The sequence below is a fragment of the Lontra canadensis genome, unplaced genomic scaffold (assembly GCF_010015895.1).
Source record: "Lontra canadensis isolate GAN:19392208 unplaced genomic scaffold, GSC_riverotter_1.0 scaffold156, whole genome shotgun sequence".
Lineage (NCBI taxonomy): Eukaryota > Metazoa > Chordata > Mammalia > Carnivora > Mustelidae > Lontra > Lontra canadensis.
In genome coordinates, this window is record NW_022631150.1 from 2,292,996 (window position 1) to 2,308,549 (window position 15,554).

At 36.9% G+C, this 15,554-nt stretch overlaps 1 protein-coding gene across 3 annotated transcripts in view; it reads right to left on the minus strand.

Moving 5' to 3' along the window:
- Positions 1–15,554, minus strand: part of MAP3K5 (mitogen-activated protein kinase kinase kinase 5) — a 194,706-nt gene that overhangs the window by 80,927 nt on the left and 98,225 nt on the right. For all 3 annotated transcript variants that reach the window (XR_004381165.1, XM_032844826.1, XM_032844827.1), the window contains exons 8-10: positions 12,281–12,393; positions 6,575–6,734; positions 3,900–4,053 (exon numbers count right to left, since the gene is read on the minus strand). Coding sequence is in view for 2 of the 3 variants with exons in the window: in XM_032844826.1 (XP_032700717.1) it covers positions 3,900–4,053; positions 6,575–6,734; positions 12,281–12,393 (427 nt within the window). In the remaining variant the exon portion in view is untranslated. The remainder of the gene's footprint in view (positions 1–3,899; positions 4,054–6,574; positions 6,735–12,280; positions 12,394–15,554) is intronic.

Consider the following 15,554-nt stretch of genomic DNA (forward strand, 5'->3'; position numbering starts at 1 on the left):
AAGGGGGTGGAAGAGGAGGTAATTTGACAAAAACAGTTAGATAAAACTCACTTGAAAGTATGAACATTCTTGCTTTTAGTTCCTAAACTTTTCTACTGGTAACATTAAAATCGATGGCTAAAAATTTTTTAAAAATGAACATCTAACACCTTGTATCTGAAGTAGGAAGGAGGGCAATGAGACCTATAAACTATACAGGTTAGAAATTAAATAGTTACATGTCTCAGCTTCTACAAGAGTCCGTAGAAGCATCACACTCCACTTCCTCTCACCTGACCTGGGGTGAGGGGTTGATGGTCCCCTAACTTTTCAAAGTAGGAAGGAAAGAAAATACACAAAGAAGAGAGGTGAGAAAAAAGAATCAATGGAACTAATCCCAAATAATAATAATAATAAGTGAGGGGACTATTTAAATCATTTTGCAAAAAAACTTTGGTCTGTCTTCTTTTACCCGGGTCACTGTTACTTCTTTGAGGAATGAGAATGGATACGGTAGTGAAATAAATAGAAGCAATCAAATAAAATATTTTCTAATATAAGTAATCTTGGTTTTAACAAGATCCACTTTAAAAGAAGGAAAATGTTATCACCTCCAATCAAGACCTACTGTGGCTTTCGTAAGTATGACCTAAGGATGCTACTCTGAGGATGCAATGAGTTAGTGACTGACATGGTACCACAGGTACTAGACACCTGCCTTTCTCTATGCGGTAGAACACGGGGAGAAAATTCCAATGGTTGCAGGAAGTGGGCCCAGTGAGAAAGGCAGATGACTGAAGCAGGAAGGATAGGACTGTAATCAATGTCTAGAATGGCAGTATACAGATAGTTGACTTAGTAGGTTGTTGCTTCTGAAAAAGGCAGTCCAACTGCCAGTCCCTTAATTTTCCAATAGATGAAAATCTAGATTTTTATGTGAACTCTCCTTATTTTTCATCTTTTTTAAAACTTTATTTTCAGTTGAAATACTCTATCTTTTCATGTATTTTATCTATCTTTTCCTCTGTCTTCTTTAACATGGTAATTACAGTTATTTGAAGTTCTTATCCGGTAACTTCAATATGTGAATCACTTCTGGCCCGCCTCTATGGGCTCTTTAAGCTCTTCGTTATCGGTCACTTTTTTTTCCTGCTTCTTAGAATGTCCAGTAATCTTTGTGTCTGACCCAATGCAGAGGCTCTGAACCGCATCTTTCCAGAGGTTTCCCTACCCCTGCCCCCTAGCTAGCAGTCAAATTTTTAGTGCATCACCTTGATTCTGTGGAGGCTTAGTTTTATCACAGCTTTATTAGGGTGGGTCTTTTATTTTTGCCTTTACTCCTAGGGCATGGGTTTTCTCTGTCTCCTCTAAATCCTTGGGGTATTCATCAAGATCTCATCATTCTGGCTAGACCCAAAGTCTAACGTCTTACTCCTCCTAAATTGTTTAAGCTCTGGGATATCTGCTCAGCTCTCAACCTTCCAAAGAATGCTCTCTACCACTTCTGGTCCTGATCTTCTAACTAGCAAGGGGATTTACCTTGATAAGGTTTACTTAAGCCACATAGGTTTCATCTAAAACCCAATTTTGGTCAAATACTGAGACCAGTAGTTAGTTGTGTTTATTCATGCTATGCTTACCCCTTGCTCACACTATCTAGGAGTTGCTCTGTGGCTCAAGGGAAATACCCAGGCAGAATTTTGGGATTCACTCTTTAAGACTCCCCCTTCTCCAACACCCTGCTTCTCATATTCCACCTGTCTTCGAGTCCCAAACACTCCTCCAGCCTGCTCCACCCAGAGAGACAACCGCACCCAGCTAGGGCACTACTTCCTGGTGTGGCAGCCAGAAAAAGGCCTTAAGGGAAAAAAAGTAGGTGAGGTGGGACTCACCTCAAGTGCCTCCCTGCCCAGGGATCACAACCCTGTCATAATTGCTATTTAATGTCTAGAAACAGTATTTTATATATTTTATTCAGACTTTATAGTTATTTATACCAATACCAATACCAATACCATTTATAGTCAGCACTGATGATCTAACTCTCCTTATTTTTTAAATGCAGGCAACAAATTCTTTTTTTTTCTTTTTTAATCTCCGAGTGGTCTTTTAAACACAGACACAATCATATGCACAACCCCACACAAAATAAGAGAATTACTAATTAAAATGATCCCAATGTACCATTTTTTCATCTGTAGGTTTGGCAAAAGTATAAATATGATAAACATACTTTTTGGGGAGAGACTTTAGGAAAGCGGTCAGTCTCGTATGTTGCCAGTGAGGATGCCAACTGATAAATCCCTATGGAGGGCAACATGCAATCTCAATCAATTCCACTTCAGGGAACTGATACTACAGATTTATGCACACGTGTGCAAAATGGCACAAGTACAATGGTGTCTCATTTTAATTTGCATGTTTTGACTACCTAATGAGGTTAATTATCTTTTCATATGATTTGCCCATTTTTTTTCTTACCAATTAGTAGTTTTTTTCTTTTTGCCTATGAGGCAAATCGATAACTTTGCTACATTCGTATTAAATACCTTCTCCCTCTCTAGAATTTGCCATGTCCGTGATGCTCTTTATTGAACAAAAGTTAGGATTTTTAATGAATCAAATAGGTCAATATTTGCCTTTAGGGCTTACAGGTCCCTTTCTTGCTTAAGAAAGCCTCTCTCACCTCTCTCAACCTGGAGTATATACCTATATTCTCCTAACTTCTTAATATCTGCTGGTTTTATTTTTTGACATTCATAGTATGACAGACAAATTCATACTAAACTAATTTAAATGAGCTCAGAATAGCTAAGAGGAGTGGTTTCCTTTCATCGCCAATTTTCTAGTCGATCAAGTCAAGAGTCAACTCAATACAGACAGTTCTGCACTGTCTTCTTTCACGGCATTTGCTCTCATCGGAGCCCCAGCTGCGGGCACGCTGCCAGCTCACTGTGAGACAAGTATTTTCCTAGGCTACACATTATCTAGGCTGGAAAACAAAGTGTTTTTAGTTTGAAAGGCTTTTCAGCTGAAGATCCTGCTGCGCTGAGGCTTCATCGGGAAGGGAGAGTAAAGAAAGCCTGTTAATGTCAGCAATGGATTTAATTAAATGAAACAGATGATCCTATAAACAAGAATTAGGGAACAAGATCTTAGAAAAAGAACCGAGAGTTGTCACCACCTGAGTATGGAGGATTGGACCCGAGAGCTCACACAGAGAGATTGATGGCATCACTTGGACGTGGGAAAAGCTGAGGGCACACAGTGACTTGTCAGTGGTTCCTGAATTGGATGCTAAAGCGTATACTGCTTTGGGCGGTATTCTGAGAACGATCAGGATGGGAAAGGCACAGCTGAGAAGATGAGCAATATATTTTTGAAAGTGTGTGTGCGTCTACTATACATATATCTGTATCTATATCTAGCCAACGTGCGCAGCAAATCGGAACCTATGAGTCATCATTTCTCACGATCTAAGGGACTGTAAAATGTGACTGGGAACTGAGGACACTCCATCTAACTCTGACCCATGTGGGTAATGAGCGGTGGAGAGGGAATAATGACCGAGGTGAGTAACAACACTTCTCACCACAGTAACGGTGTCAACATTGATGACAATGTTCACACAACTGTCGTAGGAATTAACAGCAACCTTGGCTCTGGTCTGAAGTGATGTGTTGACTGAGGCTAAGCAAGAGACAATCTTTTCTTGGAAAGCATGCTTCACAACTTATCGAAAGAAATCACCAAATTCCACGGCAAAAACATAAAAATGTATCTCACATCCCCGGTTTTGAGAAGTTATTTTAAAAAAAAAGTAACACTAGTACTGTTAAAATCACATGCAAAAATGTTCTTTAAATAAAAGAAGCAAACGAGAAGTGCAGCTAAAGTTAAGCTAAACGAAGAGTACTCACTGGAAACCTAACGACAGTAACATTGGTCTTTGTGGCCTCGACCAAGAAGTCCATCCAGAAGTCCACGAGCTCTTGCTTGGCCACAGGCTGCTCTGTAGTTAGTTTCACAAAATGCTTATATATCAAAATTGTCTCTACAATCGACTTGAGGTACCTAAAAATGAAAAGATATAAGACACATAACAGGCAGATCTAAATATGATTTTAGTATTTATGCATTCAGATTTCACCAAACATTATTCACTATTTGTGACATGTCATGCACTTTCACACACGTTCTCTCATTTAAATCTTACAGAAATTCAATAAAGTGGGCTTTAAAAAAAAAGAAAAAAGATTTGTTTATTTGAGAGAGAAAAAAGAGAGAGCCTGAGTGGGAGGGGCAGGGGGAGAGGCAAGCAGACCCTATACTGAGTGCAGAGCTGGATGCCAGGCTCCATGTTAGTGCCCTGAGACCACAACTTGAGCTGAAATCCAGAGTCGGCTGCTTAACTGACTGAGCCACCCAGGTGCCCCAACAAAGTAAGCTGTTTTATCCCCGTTTTAAAGATGAGTCCATTGAGGGGTAGAGAGCTCAAATTGCTTGGGCTGGATGATACATCAACTGAAAACATGCCTTTTAAAATAATGCCTATCCTCTTCAAGGGAGTGGTTAACGCACTTGTTCTAAAATATGCTTCCTTGAGAAAGCTTTTCTAAATAGACTCTTCATAAGAAATCATTATTTTGCTGTGAAGCAACTTAGCTTATATGTTATACAAATATCCTCCAACCTAACAAGACAGATGGTACCTCAAAGGAAAAGCTAGGAAAAAATGAGGAGCACGATAATTATATGAGATACTGGGGTGTAAACTATAAACATGGAAATTAACAAGTGAATGGGAACTTAAGGCAAGGTTTTGCGGTTGTTATTACTATTGCATAAAATAATGTTTTCTCTGTTGTCAACAGAAGCTGGGACACCTCAAACCAGAGCTCTTTTGACCTGTGCTTCCATCCCCTTCTGTACCATCATGAAGATCATTGTAAAGCAACGACAAAAGAGGCTGCATGTAACACACGCATTGACTGATTCATTTATTTCATTCCTTGTCAAACACCGACTGTAGACATCCCACGGAGAGCACAGCTGTGTCCCTATGTAGCACACACTGCTGACGAGATAGAAATGTGAAAGGTACACAGCAAAGCGACCTACATCTCAATCAGGCTACAACTATGCAGAGATACGACTAGTCACTCTCCAGAGAAATAAGATTTAAAAATGAGAGAAACTGGGGTGCCTGGGTGGCTCAGTGGGTTAAGCCGCTGCCTTCGGCTCAGGTCATGATCTCAGAGTCCTGGGATCAAGCCCCGCATCGGGCTCTCTGCTCAGCAGGGAGCCTGCTTCCTCCTCTCTCTCTGCCTGCCTCTCTGCCTGCTTGTGATCTCTCTCTGTCAAATAAATAAATAAAATCTTTAAAAAAATAAAAATAAAAATAAAAATAAAAATGAGAGAAACATGAAAGCAGATTTCATAAGATGAACTAATCACACACGTACTTCTATCTGGATGCAGGCAGGAAAGGGTTTTAAGTCAGGGTCTGGTTTGCGTGTGGAGGTGATCTAGGAGCGTCCACAGTGGAGAAGAAGGCCAGAAGAGGCACGCGCAGCGTGCGCGTGAAGCCACAGTCTGGCCCGTTCGGTGTGACTAGAGAGCCACGTAATTGGGGGCATGTGACATGGTCTGAGTCTGAAGTGACTAAAGACAAACATTGTTCCCTAAGCCAAGAAGGTGGACTTTATACCCTAGACTGTGAAGAGCCGTTAAACTCCTTTAATGTAATAAGGATTTCCATGGCAAGGGGGAAGGGTCAGACATGAATTTTAGAAGGATCCCTATGGGTGTGGCACTGGGGAGGGTTTGCCCATGAGAAGACCTGAATGTGAGGAAACTCTTTGGGGAGCCATGGGAACCTGCTTGGGGAAGCATGTCCTGAAGTAGTTTCTCTGATGAAACTACTGAGCCAACCTGAGCCTTTCTTGATACCACGGTAAACCTTTTAAAGCCTTTACAGCTAGTAATCATTACCTGGGATGCATAATAAAATCAGCATTGTTTTCCAAAATAGTCCTAAAGGCACTCCTAAGTGCTTTCATCTCTTCAATTACCACAGACAGAAGGATGAGACTTGGGGGCACTCCAAGAACAAGTTGAAATTAGAAAAACACACATAGATGAAACATTCAATGGTGCAAATAAGCCTTAAGCATAGAGAAGTGAAAATCAAGAATAAGAACCCCCAAATTGAGACAGGGCCATAAAGAGAACAAAGGGTGTGTGTTTGGGGCAGAAACGTGGGAGGCTGACATGGAAAGTTGTGAAAATACCGAATCAATGCACAGCTGTCAAATTTGGCTTCCTGTGGGGACCACTGGCCAACCTGAGCTAGTGGCTGGTCAGTGTCATGACAAGGCTAAGCCGAAGGCCAGAGGACATCACCTGCATCCAAAGTCATCAGAACCTATACGCAACACATTTATAAACAGTTTTCCCTCTAAATTCTGCATTTCATTCTGTAAGCAAACAAAATCATCTAATTGTCAGTTCAACAAATATAACAATTTGGAAATAAGTGATAAGTGTTGTTTATTAAAAGTACTTGCTCAAACACCTCAGAGTCTACTATTACCATGCTGGTGTCTTCAGTTTAAAAAGCTTTTCAGATGCTTGGATGACTCTCATGTGGTCATTGGCCAGGACACTGGCACCCAGAAAAAATCCAACTTCCCAGTAGCTCTGAAGTTTTTCTAAGTTTCCTTTTTTGCCAAGGAGGCTACTCAGCTTCACCCCTAGAAGATCATCAGGAAGCATAATGTTACAAACACACAGCACCAAGGCAGAGCAGACTTTTTATTAAAAATCAAAATTAAGTTTTCATTCCTCCTTTTAGATTCAAATAGCTTTAAGTTTGAATTATAAAAGTGGCTTACGTTCATTGTGGAAAAAAAAATTCCCTTTATTTTGAAGATCCAAAGATAAATGCCACTGTCACTTTGGTGTACATCATTCCTGAATTTTAATGTATGCTTGCATTTCATATGCATAAATCAAAAGGTGGTAATATCTTGTTATGAAAGCACCTTGCTTCCCTTATAATATCATGAATTCTTTAGTTGCTTGAAACGGAAACATGCAACACTATCACTCATTTGCAGTATAAAAGTATATAGTATATATATTTTGCAAGAGTAAAATGCTACAAATATTCAAGAACAATTAGACACTTAAAAGTTAAGGAAATAAGGAAACTGACAGTACTATTTGATTACTGTTGCTTTATAACGAGACTTGAAAGTTAGGTAATGTAAATCCTCCCAATTTCATTCTTCAAGATCATTTTGATTCTTCCTGGTGTTTTGTATTTCATTATAAATTTTTGTCTCTACTCGGCCCTGTGTTATTTTTGCATTTGTAATCCTTTGTTTGCTCAAAGAGAATATATCCTTGTAGAATTGTTAAGTGCCACTAGCTTTCACAACATTAAAGAATCAGGAAAATTATCTGAGATTTGAGGCCAAGGTAAAATAGATGGGCCATGTCATCTCAATACTTCATAGGGGCATCAGGCCACATTTAAGGACTGTCTACGGAAAGTGTAACAAGTTAATTTCACTGTTTACTATTCATTAAAGATCTCAGATTTAGAGAAGTTTACTTGTTAACTTGAATGTTTTGGTTTAGTAGAGATTCAAATACTTTCTGTCTAGTAAAACAGATAATCCCTAAGATTTATGACCTATTGGGCCTGAACTAGTTCTGCTTTTTTTCCAATCAAACTCAGAAATGTTTGTTAAATTGTCTATGAATACCTCAGCTTCTAAAGTGCACTTTGAACTATACATATCCTCTTACTGTTTTCCATATTAACAGTTATATAAAAAATTTTTAAACAGATTTATGTTATTTATTTTTTAGAGAGAGAGAGAGCACAGAGGGTGGGGCAGAGGGAGAGAGAGAATACCAAGCAGACTTCCATCTAAGTGTGGAGCCCGATGGGGGGCTCGATCTCACAACCCTGAGATCATGACCTGAGCCAAAATTAAGAGTCAGATACTCAGTTAGCTGAGCCACCCAGGCACCCCTAAAAATCTTTCCAAGTGTTATATTTTATATTTCCTGAGAACTGTAAAATTTTTTGGAAAATTATACTTTAACAAAACAAAATTAGCCTTAAAAAACTTAATGCTACTTTTTAGGATATAATACATTTAAGCCCTGAGTATTTCAAGAAAAAGTCCATTTGGGAATCCTTCACATTTTGTGATAAGTTAGAAAGAGAATGACTTTGTTCCTAAAAATTTCGTAAGATGAAAAAATTATACCCAGGTATGCAACAACGTCCATGATCTCCTATCTGAGTATAATAATAAAAAAAAAATCCAACAAATACAAAGGAAAGAAGAAAGTGTAGAGGGAAAATGAGATAGTAAAAATGGGTATTTCTACTAACTTCGTCTGAAAATGAGCTATTTTTATTGTGTCATGCTTGCAGGAAATGAACCAAGGATTGATCTAGTAGCAAATCACATCAAACATTTAAACAGGGGCTATGAAAATGTATGATCATAAAATTACAGTAAAAGTTTTAAAAGAAAATTTCAGGTTTAGTTACTCTTGCATGCTGGAAGTTCATATTATAAGGGTGACATTTAGCTTTGACCTTGGCATGAATGTGTCACATGTTTGTGTTGTTTGACTTATTTTTATAGCCACTGTAATTCCTATTAGCTGGACATTAGAGCATACAATTTGGGTTAAACATTTTCGGCGAGTCTGTTTTACTGGAGATGTTGCTTTACCCCCTGTTCATCGTAGGAAGAGACACCACTGGGCCATCTCACTGTTAGGGATGCTGACTGGATCACTGAGGGCTAGATCTCTGGAGGGCATATATAGAATGGACTGTGTAGGTACATTTGTCCTTTACAACTAACAAGAAATCTGTGAGGGAGCTTTGGTATCAGGTAAATATGGTAAAATGAAATAAAAAAAAATAAACATTTTCACTTAATGATATTAGTTCTAATTGATGACCCTTGCCAGAATCATTATTTCAACATCACTACCATTGTGAGCCTTATCGTTCTACTTCAGTAACTAGAATTCTTTTGAAGAATATGTTCCCTTTTGGAATAATACATTTAGTATGAAGCATACTTTAAGAAGAGTGTCTACCTCATTAACTAGACGAGCTATAATAGCTCTTGAAAAAGAAGGGAAGGTACCGAATTTCTTCCCTATAATTTCCAAGTATCTGAGCAATTGGTCACCTCCATACAGGACAAATGATTTGTTCTGTAGTTGGTGATGGATTTTGTTTTTGTTTTGATTTCCTTCTTAAAATTATCTTTATAGAATCATGGATTTTCATATTCAGTAATACAGATTTCATTTTTATTGCTCCCTGAAAATGAGATTCAAATAGTGGTTTGTCTCAATTCCAAGCACAATGTTCTTTCATTACACCATCATTATTGTTGGGGACCCAAACCTATAATTCTGACTCTCTCCCATAAAATGTCTCATAGTTGAAAATATCCCCAGAAAATGGGAAAATCATCTGTTATTAGGCTAACATCTGAATATTAATTTTAAGTCTTATGAAGCTGAAAAGAGGAAGAACATGTAAGATGTGGTTCTGTGTTTTAAGTAGTCTAAACATTAATGCTTTTCCAAAAACTGGGAAAGTGAAACACAGATCATGAAACAGTCTTAATCTCGGACACTCACACAACTACAATTGAGAGTCTTTGGGCGTAGGCAAGGAAAACTAAGAATTGGGTCTTACCGTAGAGGTTAAACTTAAGATGGTATGTTTAGATGCTTCAATTTATTGGTTTTCTTTTGGTATCTTAATTTTTAATTGCTTATTTTTATAAATAAATAAAAATTTCAAAATGCACCTGAAGAAGTGATCTTATTTTTTAAAAAGTCTGATTACTAAAGGGAACTCGCAGTTCAAGCTAATTTGTACATTTGCAGGGGGCCAAGAGAAGGAATAGAAGAAGATACAAATTACTCAGAAATTTGAAATTTGAAATACTTTTTAAAAGTATATCTTTAAAATATGCAAAATGTGGGGCGCCTGGGTGGCTCAGTGGGTTAAGCCTCTGCAGGGGTCATGATCCCAGGGTCTTAGGATCAAGCCCCGTGTCGGGCTCACTACTTGGCAGAGAGCCTGCTTCCTCCTCTCTCTCTGCCTGCCTCTCTGCCTACTTGTGATCTCTCTCTCTCTGTCAAATAAATAAATAAATAAATAAATCTTAAATAAATAAATAAAACATGCAAAATGTGTTATTTATTAATCTTTTTATTATATACTATTAACTAATATTACATTAGACTATTTAATCTGTTTTTCCTTGAAAATCATTTTAATTCTATTTTGCCATAAAAAATTAACCTTAGGTCAGCCTATGATGATGAGCATAATTTATTATTGAGTAGAATCTAAAGTAGTGAGTTTTAATTGCATTTTAGTTATAAAGGACATACAATTTGGAGTGCATGTCACAGTGTTTCAGAAACCTAAAAAGTCACATTTTCAGTCTGTGTATGTTTTTGCATTTTCCAAAATTTAAAATTCAACTTATATGTTTCCAAATGCTTGCTTAACATATATTATGAATGAGTTCTTTTTGGAAAAAAAAGTAAGGTACGTTTTCTTTACAAAGTTGTATTATTCATAGTGCCTCAAATCTCAGAGTGCTGACCATTCTTCATTTCCCTCAGCTTTATTGTAATATACATTTAATTATAACATCTTGAAAGTTTAAGGTGTAAAATGTGTTTCTTTGATACACTTACATACTGTAAAATGGTTACCACCATAGTGTTAGCTAATACTTTCATCACATCACATAATTATCATTTCTTTTTTGCAATGAGATCTACTCTCTTAGCTGAGTGCTGATCATTTTAATCTGTACTTAACTTAAAAATGAGAATTCAGAGGAGGTACATTTTCAAGCCACTGTGTTATTGCTCCATCAACATATGCAAATCAGTGTCAATTCCTATAATGATCTGGAGGCCTTAATAAAATTTGACCTTAAGTTCAAGAACACAGCAGTACAAATTATTTTTAGCTCACTAGTACTTGAAGAATTTTGGCTTATGTAGAGTTTGAAAATCAAACTCAGATACAAAATTTTTTTTTATAATCACTGGTCCTGAGTACAAGTTGCCACGTATTTTCTCTGATTTCATTTACCAACTGAAAAAATTATTTCAAATAAAGCTCTGTGCATTAAATAACAGTGCAATCCAGCAGCAACAAGTATTTTATCATTCTTTTAGTTGGGGCCCTTTCAAAAATTATTTAATACTCAAACTTTGCTGTAAAGGATTTCCCAGAACATTAAGCATTTATAAGCCCTTCCCAAATGATGAAAAAAAAAGTCTAGGACTAATTTTTCTTGAAGAAAAATTAAACAGAAACAGTCTCCAGTTAAAAATCTTAACAGAAGGAAAAGGTTCTTCTACAATTTATATACTTGCTAAGATTGCTTTTTTTCCTTTATGAAAAATATGGCATAATATTTCTAGGTCTATAGTAATGACTCCAAAAGTGTTGGAAAGATTCTCTGAAAGACAGCAAAATCTCACTACCATAGACAGTTTTCCAATATGCAAAACTTTAAAAAATGTTATGAAAGCCAGAAGCAACAACAAAAAAAAGCCCACAAAATTTATTCACTAAGATGCAGTCTATCTTCAAATTCCAAAGAGGGGTGAGCAGATCAGATAATGTCCACAGATAAAAGGGACAAAAGCACATTCTATCAATGGCTACAATTCAGAGATGGACTCTCAGAAGACTCATCACTGCCAAGATTGCCATCTGCTTGACCTACTGTTTTGGGGGTTTTGGAAGGCTCACCTCCAATACCACTGAAATCACAGTGCTTGAAGGTATGTAAGAGAATCAGAAATAGAAAATATCAGAGGTCTTTTCTTCATCTTCTCCTACTTCTTCTTTCCTCCTCCTCCTCGTCCTCTAAATCTAAAACAGGAAATGTTTCTGATGTTCCAAACATTACCTTATTTGGGAGTTGAGGCTGAATGCAGAGCCCACATTTTCAATATTATTTTGTGCTGGAACAATAAATATTAACCAGCGTGTTTTTAGAAACAGGCAAAATAAATGAAAAACCAAATTACATCACAATATCAGGATTCTGCGCAATAATATGAAACATTAAACAAGGAGATACGGTAACAGAAAACCTATAGAACTAAAAAGCAAAGTGTCTATCTGTCAATGATTCTCTTTTTTTGTACCAAGTTGGGTCCAGTTTCTTGACTTCCATGTAAAATATCAAGCGGCAATTACCAACTTTCCGGAGCTCAAAGGAGGATTCAAACTGATGCCCAGCCGCCAGGAGAAGGACCGCATAATTAATTCCTGACTGTAGCGATGGCTCAGATTCAAATGCCTTTTTGAACCTAATAAAAAAAAAAAATGTACAAGTTTACTTCCTCAATCATGAAACTCTGGGTGTGCAACAGCTTCTGTTTGCATAACCCTGATGCCTGAGCAAACAAAAATATTCCACTGGCCTTCACCCCAGAATGTAGCGTGCTGTGCTATTAGGATTTAATGCTTAAGTAACTCTGCCTGTCTTTGCCCTCCCTCCACTGCATTCCCTTGCTTAGCTTACCTTTACCATAGTAGCCTTTGTCTTTTTAAAAAATCCTCTTTTTCAACAATCTACCAGAAATGTGAGAGAGTGTGTGTGAGTGTGCGTGTGTTTGTTCACATGTGTAAGCAGTGGTAATTAAAACATAAGAACCCTGTACCTATTTTTCAAAGTGATTTTTAAAAAAGCCTGAAAAATATACAAAGCAAAGAGGAGACCATCTAGGTAAACACTGAAACAATGAGTTTCACAAGAGTGATGCAGAAATGAAGTAAAGAATGTCAATTGCACTAAGACATTAAGAAAAACAGAGACTGTGGCTGTGCATGCTAATGCTGGCTCAGAGGGTAAGAACACTTTTCTGAATATGCATGAAACTAAATATCAACCTTTGAAAAACACTTCGACATCTGAAAAGACTTCGCGTTTGCACATCCATGTATTTTCAAGGTGATACTTTAGATTCTGTCCAAGGATTTCCTTACATCCATCGCTCAACAGGCAACAATATTCAATATTATCACATTTTGGAGCATGAAGAAAAAAATGAAAATAAACACCCTGGTGACTGCTAGAAATTGCTTGACACAAATATGAAAAACGAAATCTTTACTTTAAAAAATCAAATTAAGCAAAATTTAAGGGCTACATACTGAATGAATGATGATTTGATGATACCAAAAAAAAGGTTATACAGAAAAAAATACACTACAATTCCAAAATAAAGGCATTCCCACTTAAATTATTAACTGTTAAAAGATAGGAATAGCAAAAGTGGTGGCAGACACAGCAGTACGCATTACAGTATACTCTTCTTGGCTTTTATACATGCTTGAAATTTTCCATAACTTAAAATGACAAGTTAAGCTTCAAAAGGAAAGAAAAAGTACATTTTTTCTGGATATTAAGGATTATGTGACCTGTTTAAGGGTCTTTTTCTCTTTTTAATGCACAACAGTTACTTTTAATGCACAATAGGTTTTTATTTTTTTAAGATTTATTTATTTGAGAGAGCATGTGCATACATGTGAGTGGGGAGAGGGGCAGAGGGAGAGAACCTCAAGCAGACTCCATGCGGAGCGCAGAGCCTGACACAGTGCCTCATTTCACTACCCATGACATCATGACCTGAGTCAAAACCAAGAGTCAGATGCTTAACCCACTTGAGCCACCCAGGCAAGCCGGGTCTTACTTTTTAAATAGAGTAAGTATCTCTGAATGGAAACAAAAGTCAAGCAAGTATTAATTTTAACTAGTTGGCTTAAATAATTACAACATGGGAGGAAGAACAGAAAATTTCCAAGTATACCACTGTTGGTGATCAAAAATCATTTTTACCTCTCTAGAAGTTCAGGTGTTTCCCAGTTCTAAGATGGAAAAAACATGCACCCAGACTACTGATATTTAAAAATAGTCATATAAAGGAAAGACATGATTTTGAAATCTTAGACTCATTTAAGTCTCAGAAGTTTTTGTGTTTGTTCAGAGACAAGTAGAATATCCCACTACAAAGAGCATAGAAGAAGAAAGAAGTTGTATATTCTATTTTCTCCCAATTCACATCAACATATGCAATATTTTCCAACAAATAAGTTCTTTCCTTTTTCCTGAAACCAAAGAACATGGAATTTCTCTTAAAGATATTAAAGTTAAAATGCAAAAAGCAAGACATGCCCAAACCAATCAATAAAAATTGACTAAGGACTTCCTATGTGCCAAAACCAACCAAAATGAAAAGTTTGACTTACATGTGTTTGTATGTTACAATATATAGTATACATATATATTTTTATATGTTTTTAACCAAAATATGAATGCCAATAAAATTAATAATTTGTTTTTCTAGGATTCATTGAATTCCATGAGAATGACTTTAGTACTGAGGAGAAAGTTTTAACATTTTCTGGATTCTCCTGGAGATTAAGATAACATGTAGGCTGTGTTACAAGAGAAATAAAACCCTGTCATATATTATTAATATACACCCACAGGAATTAAAAATTCTCACACACTGTCAAAGTAAATTAGTACAGTATTTCTTGCCTAAAATTTGTCAGTATATATCAAAATTGTAAAATTTAAAAAAATTAAGCATACCTGTTGACACAACAATTATACATCAATGAATTTTTCCTAAGGAAAAGCATCAAATATGTAATCAAAAATTCAGTTACAAGGATATTTGTTGTAAGTTGAAAAACTACTCTAAATTTCCAATATTATAAAGTATGATAGGGAATAAAATGTATTCTAAATGTTTGAAAGCTATATACCATTTAAATTATAGAAGACTATTCAATGCCTGGGGGAAAACTTAAGCTTCAAAGTAGATGTAGTAGTCTAGTTAGAAGCCATCACTTCTGCTGTAACAACTATGTGGAAAAGGATACATACTCAAAAATATATTTTTATAGACACTGGAGATCTATGGCAGCAACAATTAAAAACATCATTCAAATAAAGCTTCAGAGAGGGAAAGTGCCCTTCCAAGATGAGCTGAATTGCTCTGTCTTCTACAGGGGCATTTGCTCATTCTGACCACAAGATGAGAGTTGGGCTTGGCATAGGCAGAGGACTTCCCATTTGAAACTCTGCCAGGGAAGAGAGAAACTAGTGGATTTCCTGATAGTTGCATGGGTTGGCATGATGGAATGAAACCTGGAGGAACCTCTCCACAGGGCATTTGTTGAATGCTGGGTTGTATAGGCAGCTGGGAGATGAGGCAGGCTGGATGGCAGAGTGAAATCTCCTCAAGTCTGGTAGGACTTAGAAGTAAAGTGCCACTAGCAAGAGGAGCTGGCAACAAATATATGACAGTCTCCTCCCTAAAAAAATTGCCAAATTTTAGAGCTGTATGATGTGAAAGAACAAAGAGTTAAACTCAAAACTTCAAAGGGCAGACACGAAATCACTCATAGCACTCAGGGATAAGAAGATAGAGATCTGTTTGGCTCTCAATCAAAAGCT